This window comes from Triturus cristatus, chromosome 2_2 (assembly GCF_964204655.1).
Source record: "Triturus cristatus chromosome 2_2, aTriCri1.1, whole genome shotgun sequence".
NCBI lineage: Eukaryota > Metazoa > Chordata > Amphibia > Caudata > Salamandridae > Triturus > Triturus cristatus.
The window spans coordinates 941746403-941770078 of NC_140582.1; the positions used below are offsets into that span (position 1 = coordinate 941746403).

The 23676-nt window shown below is 40.0% G+C and overlaps 1 protein-coding gene across 1 annotated transcript in view; it reads left to right on the plus strand.

Annotated features, from left to right (window-relative positions):
• PPARGC1A (PPARG coactivator 1 alpha) overlaps positions 1–21680 on the plus strand; it is a 251353-nt gene extending 229673 nt beyond the window's left edge. Inside the window, exon 13 of the mRNA XM_085642344.1 lies at positions 21328–21680. Within this exon, the coding sequence (XP_085498470.1) occupies positions 21328–21431 (104 nt within the window). The 3' untranslated portion in view covers positions 21432–21680. The remainder of the gene's footprint in view (positions 1–21327) is intronic.
• The last annotated feature ends 1996 nt before the right edge of the window (positions 21681–23676 follow it).

Sequence of the window (23676 nt, forward strand, 5' to 3'; positions counted from 1 at the left end):
ACATAGGCCCTATCAGCACACAACTGTATATTGTGGTATATGGTGTGTGCACCAAAGGTCATCACACAATCTACCTTGGCCTGTCGCCCCATTGTATCGGCTTTTGTTTCCATGCTGAAAAATATATAATTTCCTCCCAACAATGTCGTGGTATTCTCTACTTTTTAGGTCTGGGTTGACAGCACACGCTTCTTCATTACCTATTGTCACAGGTTCAGGTGGGCTTTGACTCTTTACAGAGTAATACTTTTCTCTTATCTCGTGCTATTGGCTGTTAAGGTGTAGCATTGCACCTCCTATGGAGTGTTGCTTTGCAGTGCATTAGGGACAATTTTACATCCCAAAAGTACTATCAGTCAGCACACATTTAAATCTTTATCTCACGGATGCCTTGTATACTGGAAGCAGTCGTTTTTATTTGTTTTTTGCTGCAGGAGTGTTTAGTCAGGACGCAAAATGCAAGCCAGGCCTCTTTGCTTTGCCAATTCTTGTTTACAATGGATGTGAGTGTTACTTTAAATATGAAGAGCAGGTGACGCCATAGCAGTGACAACAATGTAGGTGCCTGAGTGTGTCATTTTCATTGGGTGTGGAACCAAACTATTGTGGACTGAATATCATTCAGCATAAATATTGTGTCTTAATTATCGAGGTACCAACTCGAGCCCAGACCTGGAAGGTAGAGCTCGGGGCTGTTTGATAAGAGTCAGTGAAAGCTATAGAGTTGCAGTCTATTGTTTAATGGCATTTATAGACACTTAATACCCCTGTTGAGGCTGCAAAGTGCTGAGGTGTGCATTGGGTTCCTGTACATCCTTTCGGAGCGCCTGGTTGATGTGAAGCTGGACGTATTATGATGATGTATGGGGAGTGTGAAGTGAGGTACATGAGGCTGAAAGATCTGCTTAAACTTCGTGCAGTGAACGATGCTACACAGAAGCAGGAAGTGTTGCAGAGAGCGCTAGATTATAGAACAAACGCTGTCACACGTGCTCAGCAGTAGAAGTGGTGGCAGTCTCAGGTCTGAGGCATCCATTGAGTGGATAGTGAGTGAATTAGTGGGATCCCGCATCCAGGGTGTGTGTCTTATGGAGTCCATCCACAAGCAAAAGAGGCAGCCCCAGTATGCACTATTAACTAAGTAGGATCCATTCCAAAGGCTCAAGTCCCAGAATGCATTGCTAAGCAACAAGGTTCTGTATGGTGGGAGGTCCACCCAGGAGCTGCACAGGCCTAGACCTCTGAATGCACTGTTAAGCAACTAGATTACGTATCGTGCGGGGTTCACTCAGAAGTGTCAGACGGTTAAACGCCAGTACGCACTGTTTCTAGTCACAGTATGTACTGCGTGGGGTCCACCTTTGAGCGTCAGAGGCCCAGCTCCTTGTATGAACTCTTCAGCCACCATGCTATGTACAGTGTGCTTGGAGAACGCATTTGGGTACGTATGCAGAAGGGAACAGCTCGATAAAGAGGGGGCCATATTTGAGATCAGATGGGTCTACAGAGGACGGAAATGGGAAGCCATTGCAGATTAAAAGTTACTTTTCATTATCAGTGGGTAAAGTTGAAGTGATCTAAGATGTCTGCTTGCCACTCGACCTGTTTCAGTCACGCCTTGGACAGTAGAAATGCCTTGAGCTGCAGTGGGCCTGCTAGAGATAGATTGTGCGGCATTGTGTGGTTGATTGGACACACGTGCAGCAGTGGGCTAGCTCACCTGACGATGTCAGCTCTATAACCACCAATAGGAAGGGTCTCTAGCAAAGGGAAACAGAATGACCCAATATTCTGCTGGGTTCTTAGGTAACTGTGCACCAGCAGGAACGTGTGGTCTCAGACCGGGTCTCCTGCCCTATCTCCATATCATAACCTCAATACCTGTTTGATGCTCCATTAAATGAGTTGCAGGTACTACTGCTCAGGAATTGATGGCCACAATCCAATATATTTCTATTCTTAATTCACTGAATAGAAGGGGCAGACATGGTCAGTTTTTTGATTTGGTATTTCTACAGCGAGAATTCAATACAAATATTGTTTTCAGTGGAGGTGCTGTCTCCTCCAAACAGATGATAGCTGAGATGTGCATTGTTCAGGATGCACATGTTGTAATTCACTTCAAAGGCAAAATAGATAGCGCTGGCCTGAGAAGTGCCTACTGACGCTTGGAAAGATAGAGAGCATATGACGAAAGCCTACACGGTGGCAAGTCATTTGTTCAAATGATAGCTGATAAAAGAGGAAAAAGGCAGAATGAAGTCTTGACTTGAATACATTTCTGCAGTTAGAAGGTCAGGTCGATTTTCTGCATCTCCAAAAATGTCAGCGCAAGGAGTGAAGTGGCAGATTCACAATTAAGGATTCTCAGCACCACCTGGAAGGCATTTTACGACTCTGGTCTACCAAGTGGTACACAAGCTATTGGGTTTATTTGCCTTTCACCTAAAAATATTTTTTTTCGTCAGCACATTTATGTGGATTCCTATGGAAATATATGTGGAATGCAGTGGTGCCATTTACACCTGATGTGTCCGATTGGCATCTATGTTTAAGTAGGGAGGGCTTCTTTATTTTTAATGTTTTATTTCATCAAGCAGATGGTGACTTTTGATTTTGACTTTGTTTCCGGGCTCCACAAATGAGGGCCGTGGAACACACTTTAAGTATATCTCCCTAAAGCCCTTATAAGATGGTAGCATTTTTTTTATGCCACTTTATTTTTCAGTCCCTGTAGGTCAGGCTACTGCAATTCATACAAGTTGGAACCAGGATAACATAATTAATCTCTCATTCTTCGTCTTTTGCTTTTTTTATCCTAGTAGAACTATTCTCTTAGAAGCATGAAAATCAAACTCTACCCTTAAATCAATGTACATTTGGCAAATACGTAGAAGAGTATTTAATGGTTGCATAGCCTTAAACCATGAACAAATCTAAACAAATGATAATAATACTTCGAATTCATCCTTTCTATGCTGGAAATTGATAATGATAACATTTCATACATTTTAAAATACCATAATGAGCTGGTCTGTCTCTTGTGATCCCCAAGCTATTTCGCTTTATTTGCAACTCATTTTTGGACCTCAACTTGGGTCTTTATTTTTACCTCTGGCTTCGTATAAATGGAATGTGCCTTTCACGTCCGCAGAAACCATTGTAATGCACTGAGTCCAGGCATGTTACCATGTGCAATGCCATACTCATTTTATTGAAACTACTTATAAAGTATTGTGCCAGAATATCCAGCTTTTAATTTCACCCTGCTAAATTTTTGTGAACTTCAATATTTTGAAGGTAAGTAAATAGATGGTGGGTATAGATTTACTATTCTAAGCTCCGCATATATGTATCTTGATGATAATATACACATAGTCACTGGAACAAAACAGAGTTACATTATAGTTAGCCATTGAAATAAGGTAAAACCAATATTTAAAAACCACTGAAATTCACCAGTTATAGTTTACTGAGCTAACAAGAACTTGCTCCCCAGCCATGCACTGCTTATGACCTCACATATTAAATCACTCATGAGATGTTAAATAATATCATTGATGAAACTACTAATAACACCTCAAATGCCATAATTGTTGACATCACTGATGACATCATACAATCATTATGACACTGTCCTATAGGAGTTGTGGACTTGAAGCAATTCAAAATGCTACACCTGTGAACAATTATTAACCTTAATCGGATTACCCTCTTAAATACTTCACCCACAATATTAAGTCAAGAGGTTGACAGGTTTAGATTTGCCAATGTTAAGACATCTTCTGTGAGGCCCTTTGGACAATGCTTGGTAGTTTAGCAAAATACACTGCACACATTTCTGAGATGGGCATAATGGCATACAACAGTAGGGCCATGCTTACAGCAGTAGTATGAATTAAACCACCTCCAAGTGGGTCACTCCTACTTTCTACATTATTCAATAATCCACAGTGCCTCAAAATCTTAGTGCAGTTCTGGAAATAAGCATGCCCAGTTTGTAGAATGTATCTATATCGCTGTTTTACAATTATTTTAATATGGTCAGGTACCTAGGTATCTACATTAATGTGCTTTTAGTCCTTTCACACAGATTTATTAGAACAGGCTTTGGCTTTAAGCCACAACTACTTTCAATAATACCTCTGCAACTTACATTAGGTGCGCTCAGCCTTTACCTGGTTTAAGATGGAGTATATCTTTCACCCCAAACTTTAGTGATTTTTAAACAGTGCACCATATAACTTTTAGAATGCACAAATGCACTTGTCTCCAGAGCTAATGCTATTACCCTACTATCAACCCCCCACACGTGTAAACTCAGTAGCTCCATGCTGTATATCTATGGCGCTATCACTGATGTCATCAGTGATGATTTCAATGATGTCACTTGAGACAGTGTCATTGATACAATGCCTGAAGTAAAGCATAAGCTAAGTCACAATATCTTTAAAATTTCCTTAGGCAAAGGAAATTACAATGTTAAAGTGACAACTACATATAAAGACAGGTTGAATTTGATGTGAAAATCAATAAAGCATCCAAAGGATTGATACACATAATTAGCAGTCATAAAAATGATTGTGGATTAAGGCAGTGTATCATGATAGTCCATTGGGTCTGAGGACCAGAGGCATATGACTGATTTTACTAACAATCACAAACAGAGAGTGCTTCCACGCTAGCTTGAGCCAGTTAGTATAATTGACACAACATTTGTATTTGTTTTAGAAGAAGTGTATTTTAGAAACTCTTCTTACATATCTCATGACATCAATGATGTCATTTAACATGTAATGAGTGATGTAATACGTGAGGTCAAAAGCAGTGCATGGGGAGGGCTCACGTTATAGTTAGCTTAGTAAACTATACCCAGGACTACTGGAATTAAGCAAGTCTGCAGCCACAGTGTTTCCCATATAATTATGGATTTGCCACATTGGCCTCATAATTCATCATCTGCTGCATAATCTGCAGATTTTAGAAAAACAAGCATTTGTTTCTGGCTCATATGGATCAAAAGTGACTAAAATGTGGCTACACAGTTGAAAGCCCTTCACAAAGGTGACACTGTTTAGGTAAAACCTTCACCAAGACATTAACATGTGTAGAAATAACAAAATAATGAAGTAATACTATAAGAAAAGTGCACAATTATGCCCCATAATTGACCTTTTCTTGCAACATAATGTAGTCACCCCTGCCATATAATTTGCTCCTCCAATACATACTTCCAGTGGCCCTGACCGTAAGTGACCAATTTCGGCCTGGCATCAGGCCATGCGCAATGAAGGGGTTGACTGAAGACATATTGTAATAAGATATCACTTTACGTAAAGAAAAAACATAGAAATTAACTGAAAAAAACAAAGGTTAAAGAGGAGTTTAATGTAGGCCTTCTATTAATAAAAACCTACCATTTTAAAAGCAAAAAGAAATCACTAAAATTCATAGGTTACACGTAACTGATGTAAGTATAGCTTGCACCGCTTTGGTGCATTGCTTGTGACTGTACCTATTACATCACTGATGACGTCTGAAATGTATGGCAGTGAAATTTATAGAAAACTGTCTTGAGCTTTGTATCTTTCATGACGAGGCTGGATCTTAAGGTAAACATTACTAAAACCTTTGTCATGAAATGTAGCAAACCCAACATTGTGTCGAAGAAATTTTCATAGATCTTAGGAAACTCAAATTTGTTAATAATTTTTCCTATCTGAGTATTACGTTCGAAAAAAAGGGCTCATAGGGCGTAGCTATTAACACAAGAAAGCTTCTGTTTGTAAAATCTATTGGAGCCCTGATACATTTTTCAAGGAAACTAGGCAAGCGCCCTATTGGTGATATGTTAACTATCTACAAAGCTAAATGTATTCCTGTAGCTATGTACGGAGCGGGCATTTGGGGTTTTGCCAACATAGTGCCCCTCCAGCTGGCCGAGAACAGGTTTTTAAAATATCTCCTGGCCGTCCCAAATAGCACAGCTACGTTCCTTTGCCACGCAGAGCTAGGTCTTCCATACTTATCTGACTTAATCAAAATTCAACCAGCTTTACTTTGGCATAAGGTGTGGACTGGCCCAACGACTGTGTTAAACTGGGATGTGATTAATGACTGTCAGAATATGGAACGGGTTTCGAGCGGGGAACAACCTTTACAACGCAACTTTTACAACGCACTACCATTACAACGCATTTTTTACAACGCATAATCCATTACAACGCATGATATTACAACGCATGACATTACAACGAATTTTTAAAAACTACCTTTACAACACATTCCATTACAACGCATACTACCATTACAACGCATACCATTACAACGCATAATATTACACTATACTATCCAACACTTACCCTACTGATGCACCCCCTGGAGTTAGAATAGTAATTTTTACCCCTATACTATCCAACACTTACCCTACTGATGCACCCCCTGGAGTTAGAATAGTAATTTTTACCCCTATACTATCCAACACTTACCCTACTGATGCACCCCCTGGAGTTAGAATAGTAATTTTTACCCCTATACTATCCAACACTTACCCTACTGATGCACCCCCTGGAGTTAGAATAGTAATTTTTACCCCTATACTATCCAACACTTACCCTACTTATGCACCCCCTGGAGTTAGAATAGTAAGTTTTACCCCTATACTATCCAACACTTTCCCTACTGATGCACCCCCTGGAGTTAGAATAGTAATTTTTACCCCTATACTATCCAACACTTTCCCTACTGATGCACCCCCTGGAGTTAGAATAGTAATTTTTACCCCTATACTATCCAACACTTACCCTACTGATGCACCCCCTGGAGTTAGAATAGTAATTTTTACCCCTATACTATCCAACACTTTCCCTACTGTTGCACCCCCTGGAGTTAGAATAGTAATTTTTACCCCTACACTATCCAACACTTACCCTACTGTTGCACCCCCTGGAGTTAGAATAGTAATTTTTACCCCTACACTATCCAACACTTACCCTACTGTTGCACCCCCTGGAGTTAGAATAGTAATTTTTACCCCTATACTATCCAACACTTACCCTATTGTTGCACCCCCTGGAGTTAGAATAGTAATTTTTACCCCTATACTATCTAATACTTACCTTAAATGTAATTTAATATTATGCGTTGTAATGGTATGCGTTGTAAAGGTAGTATGCGTTGTAATGGTAGTGCGTTGTAAAGGTATTTTTTAAAAATGCGTTGTAGTGTCATGCGTTGTAATGTCATGCGTTGTAATGGATTATGCGTTGTAAAAAATGCGTTGTAAGTGCATGCGTTGTAATAGTGTGCGTTGTAACGTCATACATCCGTTTCGAGCATCCCGTGGCTTGCCTTTGTTAAAATTTTTATGAACGATTTGGGTCACCCTGAGTTCTATGCCAATCCTGACAGTCTGTCCCGTGTCACCAGGAAAGAGCTAAGATCTTTATGCCTTGAGCACCTAGAGATGTTAAGACTGTCTACTAATGTGATGAAACCATCTGTTAGAGATCACCAGCTACTCTTGACACAACCAGGGTTACAACCCTATCTATCTTCTTCTCTGGGTGATCATGACACTATGCTCCTAATGTGCTTTCGCTTAGCCACCTTTCATTTTAAGGTAACGTTCCCTGAGCCAAATGACTGGTCACACACTTTATGTCCATGCCCCTGTGAAGACTTATCAGCCCAGTCCACAATCAATATTATCTTTTTTTTTGTAAATTTTACACCCTGATTAGGAAAAGATGGATATTGCCAATTTTAAAACGGCTTGGACTGAGACAGTGCCGCCCTGCGTTTACTCCTCTGCAGTTTCTTGATGAAGTGTTGTTCACCGATCATATTGCTAAATTTCTGAAAGGGGTAGTTAGATTAAGAATGACCATGCAGGATATTGCTTGATTATAACTGTACTTGATTTTATATTATGTTTCGGAGGTTTTAGCATTTTATCATAAGTTTTAATCTTGTATTAATCATCGCTATTATAATCAAAGTATGATGAATTCTTCTCTTTTTAATGTTTCAATGTAAATGCCTTTTTTTTGTCTAACTGTATTATGCTTTTATAATTTAATATTTTAAATCGAATAAAGTGCAACTTTGATTTGACTGTACCTATTACATCACTGATGATGTCTGACATGTATGGCAGTGAAATTTATATTTATGTCAGTTACATATAATTGGTGAATTTCATTGGGTTTTTTTTGGTTGAAAATTGTAGTTTTCTTGTTACTAGAAGAGGAAGAGTACATATTTATCCACCCACCACCCACACATGTGCTTATTTCAGGGAAGAAGTATATATGCATATATATATATATATATATATATATATATATATATATATATATATATATTTTTTTTTTTTTTTTCACTGAAAAGAGCTACGGTTAGAGGAATGTTATAGTAATTTTCACATTTTACCCACACAAAACCATAGAGATTCATCAGTTATAGTCATACTTAGAGTTATACCTATGTTAAGAAACTATAACTCGTGGCCTAATTTTACTTAACTGCACAAGTTATAATTTCTTCAGATAAGTATAACTATAACTGCTGAATTAATATGGTTTTGTGCGGGTAAAACGTGACCCTAACCATAACGTCCTTGTAAACTTGTTTTTTTCAGTGAATTTGTATGTAAAGTAATATTTAAATGAATACCTGCGGATTCGCGAAGGATCTGCAACCATAGATATACAAAGTTTTATTTCTTTAATAACGCCAAAACTACTGAACAGATTTACACCAAATTACAAAAAGGGCTCTTTCTGGACCAAGAGCTAGCTTTCTGCCAAATTTGTTATAAATACGTTGCACATTTCGGCCTGTAGCCATGTCTAAAAATGGCAAAATCCCAATAGACATTGCACTGGGACCACCCCCTTTTTCACGTCACTGACTTGACGAATCACTCCAAAATCTTCCATGCAGAACTAGGCAAAGTAGGCCACATTGTTTGGAACATTGCATGAAGCTTTATCAAAAGGCACGAAAGTTATCAGCAAAACAAAAAAGTCTTCATCTATGGAAAAAGTCGGTCTTAACTATATCTACTGGCTATCTTCAGTGGTTAATAAATATATATATATCTATATATATATATATATCAGCAAATGCTCGCTCTACGCCTCCATACCACACCGCTGGAACAAAGCGAGAAAGGACCCAGATAGGTGCTTGATTAGTTTATTTTGCAAGCACACATTCCACCATGACGCGTTTCGGCAGCTCCTCTGCCTTGATCACATGACAGCGCTTACACGGAAGGAATCCATTTTTAAAGTGAAATTGCAAGGTCACATGGTACAGTAAACATGGAAAACACTGCAACGTTACAACAATGTGTAATTTAAAAGACAGACATCAGGTTTTACAATTTTATCGCTAAATGCCTATTATAAAATCACCTTATTATCATGTCAGTTATTGGTAAAATCATTCAATGCTTCATATCTGTAGAGTCACTTTAAAGGTTGAATACTGGCTTAAATGCCTAAGACCTACATGTTTTCCATTTGTTAGCGTAAGTTGTTTTGCATGGGACCTAAGTGAAAATTAAATGTACCCGTGTATCCAATAAATATTGAACAAAGATTTAAAAAAATATATATATATCCTATTCAGATGTTTCTCTCTCTATCTTAAAACCCATACATCCCTCAAATTTTTAACGCCCTGCCTGCATTAACATTTTAATGCTCACTTACCTCCCCTGCTCTTCATGAAAGATTTTAAATTTAACAGCTTAGTTTTTCCCTATATAATACACTTAGAAGTGCCTTGAATACAAAATGTTAGCACTCTAGTTGTCCATTAGATCTCTGTGGTGGCATGCAAGCTGATTACTAGGGATTTGTTAGACCTGGCATCTTTTGCATGATATTCCCCTAAACTTTTTGCCATCACTCCCAGATTTTTGGCTGAAATAGTTTTTGTTGGCATAAGGACTCTGTGCACTGTACCCCCACTAACCAGAGATAAAGTGCTTGTACTGCCTCCTTGAAACATGGTAAAATTGATCCATACCAGATTGGCACATTTAATTTACTCATAAGCCCCTAGTAAATGGTACTACATGTACCCAGGGCCTGTAAATTAAATTCAACTAGGTGGGCAGTAACATCCATTGTGCCAACCTCTAAGGGAGCCCTTAAAACATGTCTCAGGCCTGCCACTACAGCATGTAGTGCAGTTTTAAACTGCCACTTTAACCTGAGAAAATAAACCTTTTGCCAGGTGTAAACCTTCCCTTTTAAAACTTGAGAGTCATCTCTAAGAGGGACCCTAACCACTCAGAGGCCAGGGTGCATGGTATTAAAAAAGTAGGACATGTGTGTGTGTGAGTTTGACTTGTCTTAGCAGTGAAAAACCCCTAAAGTAATTTTTCACGATTGTAAGGCCGATCTCTCTCACAGATTAACACTTGGGTACCGTTTCACACTTGATAAGTGCTAACTTCAGATTGGGACTAGATAGAGACATGCTGTTTCCACTCAAATGAGTTGCAATTTGAAATCCTCTTCAATGGTAAAGTCAGATTGTAAGTTGAAAATGCCACGTTTAGAAAGTTGTCAGTTTCCTTCCTAAACCAACTATGCCTTCCTGCCAGTATCCTGGGACACATTACTGCAAATGGCTCTGCATTGTGGGTTGTGTATTTCTTCCAGACAGTGAGACAAAGGAAGCCTAGATGTGAGGGGAGATAGGTGACAAAATCCCCTGTGGTGTCTAGGCGCTGCCCTAAACTCATACAGATCATATCAGACTGAGCATGAAAATTATGCCCTAAAAACAGGTTTTTTAGCCGTTTCTAAATTTTAGCAGGCTAGTCTCTTTTTTAAGCGAGGTTGGCAAGGAATTCCACAGTTTAGTTGTTGTAGCAGTGAAACTCTTGCACCCCACCTGGCCCTGCTAACTCTATGAGCAATTAGGCTTCCAAGTTTGGCCGATCTAGCTGGAATATATGGCTTACTTAAATTCCCCAGCTGCAAAGGCCCCAAGTTGTTAAGTGATTTAAAGGCAATGCAAAGTGATTTAAACCGGATCCGCTTGGCTGCCGGCAACCAGTGAAGATGAAGCAGAGCTGTGGAGACAGAGTCCAATTTAGAGATACCTAGGAGTACTCTTGCAGCTGCATTCTGGGCAGTCTGTAGTTTTTGAATGCTGTGCTTGGGGGCACTGGTAAAGAGGGTATTGCAATAATCCAATCTTGAAAATATCAGCACAGATACCACAGTTTTCCTTAAGTTCATAGATATAGCGGGATGAATCTTCCTTAACATCTTTAGGATAAAAAAGCAAGCTGAGGTGACCGAATTGGTTTGTGCTTCAAACACTGGCGTAACGAAACTCGGGGGTCCTCCGTGCAAGGTACGTGGATGGGCCTCCTCTGGACTCAATCAGGAGCTCTCCGGTCAAAGTGCTGTGCTGAGGGGGCCCCCTGGAGCTTGGGACCCCCCCCCGCACCGCCGGGGCTACGCGGGACTGTGTTACACCCCTGCTTCAAAGGACAACTTGGTATCAAAGATGACTGCCAAGTTTTTTACTTTGGGCACTGGTTTAGGTAAAGAACCAAGTTGGACCGCCCACCAGCTATCTGTCCAAAATGAGGGATTGTTCCCAACACCAAAACCTCAGTCTTAGATGAATTCAGCTTTAGAAATTGCTTGTCATCCAATTGGCTATATGGCTCATACAGTCATGAAAGCTGATGGCTGTAATGCTGGGTGTACTGCTCACAGAGACAATAATCTGTGTATCGTCTGCTTAGGAAACAAGGGCAAAACCATAACTTTTTGCTTGTCTGGCAAGAGGTGTGACATAAAGATTAAAACGCATTGGGCTCAGGGAAGATCCCAGAGGAACTCCACAAAGCAGCGAAAAGGAAGGTGAAACATAGTTCCCCAGCGCAACTTCCTGAGATCATTCGGACAGGAAGGAGCCCAGCAGCTCATGAGGGACAGTATCAAAAGCTGATAGGTCCAAAAGGATCAGGGCAGCGTTCCCCCCCACCATCTAAAGCCTGCCTGAGCTCCTCATGGCTGTAATAAGGGCCAGTTCTGTGCTATGGTAAGCACGAAATCCAAATTGGGAGGAATCCAAAATATCATTATCATTGACGAAGGAGGACAGTTTGATGTTAATAGCTTTCTTGATCACTTTAGCAGGAAAAGGGCGTCTCCCTATAGGTTTATAATTAAGAGTCTCCTTGGCTACCAGATTAGATTTCTTTAATAACGGAAGTATAGCGGCTTTCGTTCACTCCATTGGAAAGCACCCTGTTGTGAACATGGTGTTAAAAATCACTGTGAGGGGGATAGCTATGATTTCTGGAGACATATGCAAAAGTTAAGGGGGGGCATGGATTTGAGGGTGAGCCTGATTTAATTGCACCAATAATTTTGGAAGTCTGTTCAATAGTCAGAGCAGTTAAGGAAAAAAGGATTGGGGGAGCTGACTCTGGTGAACATTGTTACTTGACATGAATTGTGGGTTGTATCTTATTGAGTTTGACACGGGTCTGAGCTAGGCAATTGTCCTGAAGCACAAAGATGTTGAAAACAGGCTTAACCTTGTGCTGAAAAGATTCTGCTAAAGAGTTGCAAAACTCCTGACTGATGTTAATATCTGGTGCAGTTGACAGCTTGGACAGATTCTTTACTTTAGTAAATAGGGCTTTAGAGCATCTGTCAGCTGCTATAATTTTCTTGGTGAAATAGGAAGACTTTTCCCTAAGGATGAGTTTCTTATATGTTTACAGGGATAATTTATATTCCGTATGGGTGAATGAGTTATCCTCAAGTCTCCATTTCCTCTCTAATTTACGGCATAGTTATGGAATAGTCCTTAAATATAGGGGAGGGGGTGTACACCACCTACCCAGACCCTTAAAAGGCCCTGGGCCCCATCCCCCATTGGTCGAATTCCATAGAAAATGGGGGTAGGGGCCATGAGGCCCCCTCCCATACTAAGCCTTAATAGACCCCAGAGACTCAATCCCACTGGCCAGAATACCTTAGAAAAGGGAGGTCCTGGTGCCCCATCCCCAAAACCAAACGCCATTAAAAAAGGGAGGGGGCTACCGGGCCCTCTTCCAGAGCCTTATTAAGCCCCAGAAATCCCATCTACTGGAGCAACATGACATTACAAAAGGAGGGGGGCTGCATGGTCCCCTCCCCGAACCTTATTAGGGTCCGGGGACCCCATTCCCGGGGGCTGCATGACATTAAATAGGTGAGGGGGGGCCACGCAGCCTCCCTCCCCATGCATTAGATGGCCCTAACAACCCCATACCAAGGGCCTGTCTTAATTATAGGGTGGTGGGTGCCACCCAGGTACCCACCAAGCAGCCTTTTGGGAGCCATGGGAGAGGCCTCACAGCACCAGCTGGCTCTCCGCATGCAGCTAGAGCTGGCATGGCTCCCGGCCGGAGGGAGCAGCTGGTTATTGCATTATCACTCTGGGCAGGAAAAATATTATTTCTGTTATCATGCCGGCATGTAAACAATAGTCTGCTCCCATCCGGTGTGAGCATTTTTAAATCTCTCACCAGCTGAGAGCAGGCATGCCTTCCTTTCCCACGCTGCTGCAGTCAGGGAAGGCATGCTTGTTTTGCCTAGCTCGAGTTTAAAAAATGTTTCAGACAGGTATTGATGTAGGCAGCCAAACTACTGTGTCCTAGAGGTAGGCTCCCCAGGGCACAGTCTGTGAGCTGGCCCTGGGGGATGGAGTCCACACGGCCATAACAGGCTCAGTGAGGGGATCGCATGGCCCCCTCCCTTTTTATTGGGGTCCCCAATGCCTTTTAAGGCTCAGGGAGGGGGGCTGTGACACCCTCCCTTATAATTAACCATTTGGCCCCGGGGGATGGGGTCCCCGGGGCCCATTTTGGCTCAGGGAAGATGTCTACCCAGCCCTCTCCCCTTTATTTATGGATTTCGACCATGGGGAATGGGGTCCCCGGGGCCGCACAGAGGCTCAGGGAAAAAGCATGCACACCTCCCCCCAAAGGAAACATTTTTATACTGCGGGATTAGGCCCCTTATATCTTTTTACACAATTTCTTTTGGATTTCGGACCAGGTCCAGAGTACTAATGTTGGCTCCCACCATTTGGTGCAACCAATCCAATATCTACGAGAGATCTGTTAGGTCTGCGGAACCTCATGTAGATGATATATACAATTTTTTTGCATTATTTCCTCACAAACACCTGGACGGATTTATACCAAATCACAACAAGCATTGGCATAGCCAATAGGTCTTGCCTTTGGGACCTTATAAGTGTTTAACCATGCAACAGTTGCATAACTAAACACTTATAAGGTCCCAAAAGCGAGGCCTATTGGCTATGCCAATGCTTGTTTTAACTGCTGCAATCTATTGAAGCTTCACGGAGAACATCAATGCGGCCGCGAAAGTGAAAGTAATCACGGTAAAGCGCGACGCGCGCGCCCGCGCACATGCACTGTAGGTCTAGGCTGGCCTGGTAGCACTTTTTGGAGCCCTCACAAAATGTCTCGCCAGACCAGCGAATGCACTGGGTCAGGCGAGACCTAAAAAGCACTGTTTGTGGACCAAGGTCTAGCTTTTTGCCAAATTTGGTATAAATATATTCAGCAGTTTGGGCTGTAGTTATGTCCAAAGTTCCTATGGGAAAATGAGTGAGGAAAACGCGTTTGGGACACCCTTTTTTGTTGGCCCCTACTTGACGAATATCCCTGAAACTTTCAATGTTCAAAGTAATCCAAAAGTGGCACTTTATTGGATCGTTTCGTTGAGTAATTAGAACCCAAATAAGACATTACCTAAATATAACTAATCCTACATTTCCTAACTATAACTACCCAGTGGCACTGGTAATATATATATATATATATATATATATATATATATATTCACAGAAAAAACCATAGGTTTCAGGCACGTTATAGTTAGGAATTAGCATTTAAAAAACCTCAGAAATTCACTGAAAAAACCATAGGTTTCAGGGGTGTTATAGTTAGCTGGACTTTTCACTTGTACAAAACCTTTGAAATTCCCCCGTTATAGTTAGTTCAGCTAACTATAACTCGCGCGCCCGCAATGCACTGCTGATGACGTCACATATTACATCACTCATGACATGGTCAGTGACATCACTCATGACATCACTGATGACATCTCAAATGACATCACTGATGACATCACTGATGACATCATCCTTGTGATAGAGTGGCAGACCTCCTCTCACCCTAATATAACCTTTGATACACACATTCAAAAATAGAGACTAAACTTTTCAAAACAATGGACATACCAATACCAGTTACAACAACCTCTTCAGTAATTCTAAGATCCACATACACATCCACTCATTCACCAACAGTCCTATACAGTCACTCATACATGTATTCACTCATCATATGTACTCATACACCTATACATCCTGTTACACAATGCCACTCATCCATAGAGTTACTCACACACATAGTCACTCATGCTAATAAAGAATCAAACATACATTTATTTGCATATACAGTTATACACACACCACCACACTTACTTCTACGGAAACTTAAACATACTTAGTCTTTTAAACAATAACTTATAGAAACACATACTTATTCATACAGGAACTCTTTCAATCTCTCACTCTCACATATACTCACTTATATACACCAATAGTCACATATACTAGTTTAAAACATATGTAGTTACTCATAAAGACACTATTGAGACAGTCATTCACTCACTAACACACCCATACACACACTCATCCACCCATACAGTCCTGCACACATGCTGTCTTCAACACATACAAAGAGTGAGCCACTCATTCATGCACCTATGCACTACGTAATACCCCCCACCGAACCATGCAGACACTCAGACTGATACTCAAAAAACCAACTAATAACCTATATAGACACCCATGTAGCTACTCACCAACCCATGCAGCCACTTATACACAAAGTGAGAGACTGATATAGATATATACATATTTAAACATTACTCACTAAGCCATGTATTCACTATGATACACTTAATCAGTCAGTTACACAATCAATTTTTCAAAAACAAATCATCCATTTAGACACTTATATACCCATTTATTGTTCCATCGACCTTGAGATATACATATATAAAACATATTTAATTTTCAGAAAAACACACATTCACTGGATGATGTCATCAGTGATGTCATTTGAGATGTCATCAGTGATGTCATGAGTGATGTCACTGACCATGTCATGAGTGATGTAATATGTGACGTCATCAGCAGTGCATTGCGGGCGCGCGAGTTATAGTTAGCTGAACTAACTATAACGGGGGAATTTCAATGGTTTTGTACAAGTGAAAAGTCCAGCTAACTATAACACCCCTGAAACCTATGGTTTTTTCAGTGAATTTCTGAGGTTTTTTAAATGCTAATTCCTAACTATAACGTGCCTGAAACCTATGGTTTTTTCTGTGAATTTCAAAGGTTTTTTAAATGCTAATTTCTAACTATGCCTACAGAGATAGGACATGTGAAGAAAGAAGAAAAAATGCACAGAAAGAAAAAAAAGAAGTGCAGAAAGAAGCAACAGAAGTCCTCAAAGACGAAGAAAAGTGCAGGAAGAAGGATAACGTGCAGAAAGAACAAAAAGAAGAGCAGAAAGAAGCCTTGTTGCAAAATCATCCTGTACCCTCAACTTTTTCAGACGGATACTGGTTGTAACTGAGTCTGACTAACCAGTCCTAGAGCCAGTGCTATGTTAAAAGACACTCAGAATACAGTGAAAACACCTACATAAACTAGGGAACATTATGCGTTGGGGTCCCCCTGTGATTAGCATGACCTCCTCTGTAAGCCCCTAGTATATAATAGGGCAGGGGGATTAAAACTACCTCTTAAAACGGGCCACAGGGCGTTTTTGCACACGTTAACTCAGGCCCTGTCCCCTCCCTTCACCACTGTGTAAACATGCCCTGTGTCCGTTTTTAGTTGGGAGATTAAGTTCATTTGTATCCTGAGGGTCCCTAGGGTCCAACTAGCCCACTAGGTACCTCCAGTAAGTGCCACAGAGCTGCGTTGCAGAGAGGTGTAAAAAGTGGCACGGCCTAGAGCACCTCTCTGCAACGCAGTGCAGTGGCGCTTACTGGAAGCACCTGGTGGTCTAGTTGGCCCCAGGGTCCCTCAGGTTTGAAGGGGAATTATTTCCCAAACTTAAAACGCACTACAGGGCTTGTTTGCACACGTTAACTGATGCCCCATCCCCTCCCTTCACCACTGTGTAAGCACGCCCTGTGGCCGTTTTTAGTTGGGAGATTAAGTTATTTGAATCCTGAGGGTCCCTAGGGTCCAACTAGCCCACTAGGTACCTCCAGTATATATATGTATATGTATAGAGAGAGAGATCTAGATAGATATTCAAAAAGTGGAGTTTAATAAATCGATAATTAACTATACTTACCTTCTTACCTTCACAATATTGTTGTAGTAGATATGTTGGCCAGGATATTTTGACAGGACAATATTTTTTCCTTGATATTCTGACATAGAGCAACATATAAGAAAATGCTTCTTATATGCTCCAGTACCTTTCTCAGAGTAAGTATTGAGGTCATTTATGCTAACCAATGGTGAGGCCTAAACATTTTGAGGAGTTTCTGTATTTCTTTTATGTGAGGTTGGCGTATCAAGGATGCCGTTGGAGCTTTACCATAGTTGACATAGCAGTCACTGGCAAGGTCAAGCAGGCTGGCGTGCATTTTTAGTTACTTTTGAGACCCCGTCTGAGGCTAAAGGTAGGCTTTTGTAGTATCTTCAAAATAATTCCTTATTTCCAACAGCCTTTCTTGTATGCTGTCTTCTAACCACTGTCTAGATCCTAACTGCCCATCTTTTCTAAAATACAACATTCCTAACCTAGCTACCATTCTATGTCCTAGCTACAATTCTATATTCTGAGTTTTTTTCTTGAAGTACCACAACACACTATCACAGACCCACTGGCTTAATCAGTGCTTGTTGGTTGTGACCTGATGGCAGGATGAGAAAGAGCTGCCTGGCTCACTGAAGTAGTTGCCCGACGGTGGAGTGACAGGGAGCCACCAGATGCGTTGAACACAAGCAGAGGATGATAGCAGAATGTAAAGGGGACACAGGACAAACTGAATAGCAGCAGTAGCCTGCAGGCAGGGTGACCAGCTGCCCCTGGTCATGCTAAATGTATAAGTAGCTCCCTCTGTTGCAGAAACAGAAGAGCCACCATGTTTGTTGTACACTATAGGCACTTGGTGTGGGTGCAAGTAAAAAGCCAAGTTCGAGTCACAGAAAAATAGCACTGGTGATAGATAGGGTAGCCTACACCATGACAGCTGAATGAATTATTGTGCAATTGTGGTTTTTCTTGCTGATCCTGTGATACTTCAAAGGGCAATGTTAAGGTCAAACTGTGCCATTCTACAAAGGTAAAACCTAATAGAGTAAGGTCTGGCTCACACACAAGTCCTGCACAGAGCATTAAAAACCTGTTGCTTTGAACCATAATGTCAAAATGATTGCTTTATGTACAGACTACATGTATAACGTAAAGAATTGAGCAACTGATGATGAAGTGTACTTTTTAGATGTGAAATGATTCCTCATGCATTACATTTCAAGCACCCCACTGGAGGCAGAGTGATACACCAAGCAACCAATAGCATGAACTTACTGAGAAGTACTCCTCTGAGGCGGAACCAAAGTCCACTCTGTGTATATATTATAGAATTGTTAACAAAACATCTGGCATACAGCTAACGCTGTCTGTAGCTAGACAAAAAAGTGAATATGCCTGTTATTCCCCCTAGCCTGCGAGGTAAGTTTTTTGCATGTAAGATCCAAACTCTCACCTGTAGAGTGCACAAATATCTCACAAGCCAGCCTTCTTTCTTTTCATCCAGTTGAGTGTGCCTTATAAGGATCAGCAGGCGTAGGCATGCCAACATAAAGCCATGGCCACTGGAATGATGCGATTCTGCAGCTGGGGCTGATTTTGCATAATAGTGGATGTGCTGCATTTGCCACATAATCCATCATCTTCTGTATAATCTGCAGATTTTAACAAACAAAATGTTTGTAGCTCCAACAGTTTAAAACGTACTAAAACCATGGCAGCATGTGTTCACAAACAGATGAGGGCTCTTTGCAAAGGTTAACTGGTCAACTTTCAATGGCTTATTTCTGTATTATTTGGTTGTTAAACTGGTACTTATGAGGTGAAATATTTTCCCAGGCAGTATTACCATGTGTAAAAGCTATAAAATAGTGAAGTAATACTACAAAAAAAGTGCTGCCTTATACCACATAATTTGCCTTTTCTTGTTGCACGATTTAGTCAATCCTGCTGCATAAGTTGGTGTTTGCCTGTCATATACTTCCAGTGTCCCTGAATACAGCTCAAGATCTCTACAGCTATAAGTAAATATTTTGGCCCATCAGGGTTCTGCAAAGTAGTTTGTTTTAAAAGAAGGGGGTTCAGCAGAATCCTCATCCTTGCGGTAGCTAATTATTCTTGTTGCTCTGGTGCTAAATCTTTGAGGTCCCACTACCTGCTGCCCAGTATCTCAAACCCAACACATCTTCAGCTCCCAGGGTTTCTCCTCCAGCTGTTGCTTATTCTTTGTATTTAAGTTTTTATGGATTTTTCAATGGACACAAAGCTACATAACACTAAACAATATTTTTCTCAAGGGTTTAACATTTGAAGATTTCAGCATTTTGTCCCATGATTACACTGCTCTTTTCTTTCCCAGAGAAGCAAGCACAGCATTATAAATATTATTGTGACAGGCAGAAGTGTCATAAGTGGAAATAACAAGGCTGTAACATTGTATGTGAAGCTTTTTCTTGGACTTACCATTCATCTCCCAAAAGTAATTTGCAGGAAGAAACGAGAGGCTTTTTCACCCATCACATGTTTTATCTCATGGGAGTTACAAGTTAAAGATTGGTGTTTTTGTCTTAGGAAAAAAAATGTAAGAGTAAAAAGCTGAGAAATGGATTGGGCTAATAGTTGCGGCATTTGTATTCGACTGGACATTCAGAGGAGTTAGAGAAAATTTTGTCCAAAACAGCACAATGTCTCTGATAGTACATAGTGTTGTTTGTTGGGACTGTTAAAATATTATTATGTGCAGGTGTATGTTACAACTTTCCCGTGGTTAGATGTAACAGATTTGAATGGAAATGTCTCTTTGAAAACCTATTTTCTGTATTATGACAGACAAATAATGACAATAACAAACACAATTTACTACCCACTCATTTTCTATACATGTATCTACTCTACATTTACTTTAATATGTTTTTTTTTTAGAAATATCATTATACGGTTTAATGAAGAAAAATGTGTTTTAAGGTATATAACATTAATTTCTGAACGTATCAGAAATATTGCTACTATATCAAACTACAGTGCCTTTTATTGGTGGCAGGGCCTTTGCAGCTCCAAAACTTCTTGCTGCATTGTGAAGACTTTTTTCGCTCAGACCTATAATATTTATAAAGAAAAACTCGATATGTTAAAAAGAAGAAAAACTACCTAATTGCTAAAGTCACAGGTCAAGACACAAGAACTACAAATTTGTATTTGCTTCCAGTACACTATGCACACGATTTAGAGTTTGGCAGACAGGTTACTCCTTCATAAACATGACGGATATCTCATCCATCTTATTACACGTGCATTATACATTATGGCACTAAGGCGGGCAGGATATCCATCACATTTGTGGTGGAGTAATCCTTCTACCAAACTCGAAACCAGACCCTTTGTGTTTATTGCTGATCTATCAGTAGTCTATCAAAAGATTTAAGTAATGTAACCTCACGTATCGTACTCAACGAGTACTCTAATAAATTTGGTCATACTGTTTTTGGAAGTTTACATCACAGAGAAGGCAGCACTTTTCTCCTAGCAACCAACATCCATCTCATGAATATTCATAAAAACATCTTTTTCATCGCAATCACTTTATATTCCTTCATATTAGTGTTCCTTGTAGAAGGTCGCTATTCCATTTTAATTGATACAATTTCTCACCTGCACCGCCACTTGGTCTTAAAGGAACCGTAGTGTGATGGGAAATCCGATGTCTTGTCATAGCTGTAGAGAGAAAATGAGTTTCTGTTGACAGGTATACAATACAATTATGAGCCAACCATGGGTAAATGGTTTACTATATTACATCCTGACTCTATATTTGGAGCAGTTCTATTGAGTTGTGTTTATACCTTATTGTTTTGGAATTCATTTTATGCACTTCCAATTAATATGTGAATCAATTTTTGTTTTTGTATCAGATTCAAACTCAGATGACTTTGACCCTGCTTCCACGAAGAGCAAATATGACTCCATGGATTTTGACAGTTTACTCAAAGAAGCTCAGAGAAGCCTTCGCAGGTAACATGCAGCAGGGCTGAAGACAGTGGACGGATGGAGAATACCTCATGGACAGTATGTCCATCAATAAGAATATTGAAAATGAAGCTAAGGAATTTCTCCTGATTTACACTCTGTTCTACAAAGGTTTACATGAACATAGCTGCTGAAGAGTGGAAAGACAGAACAAATGTCGAACAAACAAATGTGTTCATGGGTGTCAGATCCCTTGCTTTCCCTGGGAAGATGATGAACATGGCCACTCCTTGTGTTCAAAAAGAAAATGAGGACAAAACACCTGACCCTATATTAATCAAACACAGGAAACTGTGAAGGGAAGAAACTTCAGCATATGAAAAGTTATACTAATGTACTTAACATATAGTTGATCATAGCTACAATACAATGCACTCTTTTATATATACAAATACTTCTTTTGAGACTAAAGAAGAAAAATCAAGACTGAATCACATACTTAAAGTCATAATAATGTTTTTAGAGTTTTGGCTGGGAGGGTGGGTAACTTAATGAAGTAGGATGACTTTTCTGCTGAAGACAGTTGAAGTTTCTGGAGGTATGGTCCTCAATTCTGACACCCATGCAGATATTAAAAATGTCGACCTGCCACGTCAAGCTTTTAAAACGCCTTGCAAATGGTCAAATGTGCAGCTTGTTCAGCATTTTTCTTCTTGACGCGTGGATGTGGTGTTACATTAAGGCGAGAGCCAGGTATAACTACATTCTATCTGGGAAATGACCAGATAGTTTCTACACTACATTTGAATGTGTAGTTAAAGTATTTGAAAATGTTAAATGGAGTATTTTTATTTTGTGTATATACTGTATGACAATGTTCTTTATTTGTTACAGCTATGCACTGTAAATGCAGCCTTCTTTTGAAAAATGCAGACTTTTTCTTAATCAATAATATTTAAATGTAATTATATGAGGTGAACAATATTGTACACTAACATATTTAGGGAGCTAAATTTATGGTATATATATATATATTTATATATGTATATATACATATATATGTATATATATTTACATACATATATATATTTGATTGTAAAAAGAACTGTGTGCGTGTGTGTGTTTCTGTGGAGTGTACAAATAAACGCTTTACGCACATTTTTCCCATTGAGGTGGGATCCCACCTATATATTTTGTCAAGAAATTTCCCCCGCTCCCTAAATCAACACGAAATAGGATTATTTATCACTTTGACAAAAATACTCTCCACACTTTTGTGCTACTTGTTTTTATTTTGCAGTTTTGTACACCAAAATTGTTAGGCGAATCCAAATTTGTCATCTAAATTTTTGTAGAAAATAGTATAATTTTTTATGAAGTCTCTTATGGGGTAATCATAATATCTTTTTTAATATTTTGTTGCGCATCAACCTTAGTCTCAGAGCTAAGTTTCTGAGACCTTTTAAAAATACAATATTGATCAAATGCTTATGTAGTTTTAAACTTAGAGCGCGGTACCTCTGAAGCACTCGGATTTCTACAATGTATTTGTTTATGTGTGAACGCTACGTTCACGAATGAAGCCAGTAATCTTGTTGGCCCGGTTCTAGGATGGCAGCCGTCAGCCTATGCATTCTGTATGAATATCAGATATTTCATTCCTTTGTTTACCAACGAAGACGTATTTATCAGTTGCAGTTATCCTATTTATTTTGAATGATAAGATGACTAAAATATTTTTTTTAAATGGCCAGTGAAATATTTATACTTAGGATGCATAACAATTGTCAGACTGGAGTCAGGTGCCAAAGCTGGAGATGCCAGCCTGCACTGGGGCAGTGTGACACTGTGCACTAACATGGCCTCCCGAAGGGCCATGACAACTTTCCTGATGGCATTGCTACTGTAGACAACTACTGTTTTAGGGAATCAAGCTTGTCACCAGAATGTGGAGTCTTTCGGCAGAAACAATTGTCAATGTCGCTCCTCTGAGGTGTATAGCTTAGAGTTCTACTGCTGTTTGTCGTTCCATATATGTTCATTTTTAGTAGGTACCACAAGGCGTATCAAAGCTGCCCATGTCCAAAACTAATGGTTTTCCTTCTACAACTACTCCTGTAGAACTAAATAGATCACAATGTTATTTATCAGAGGCCAATGCAGCTTTCTCTGAGCACTGCATTCATTTTTCACCAGCATATTCTTTTCTAATAGATTTCGCAGTGTCTGTTGCCAGACACTTGCTCCCCCCCTTTTTTTTATTCCTTTGCTTCCTTATTTCTATGTAAGTAGAT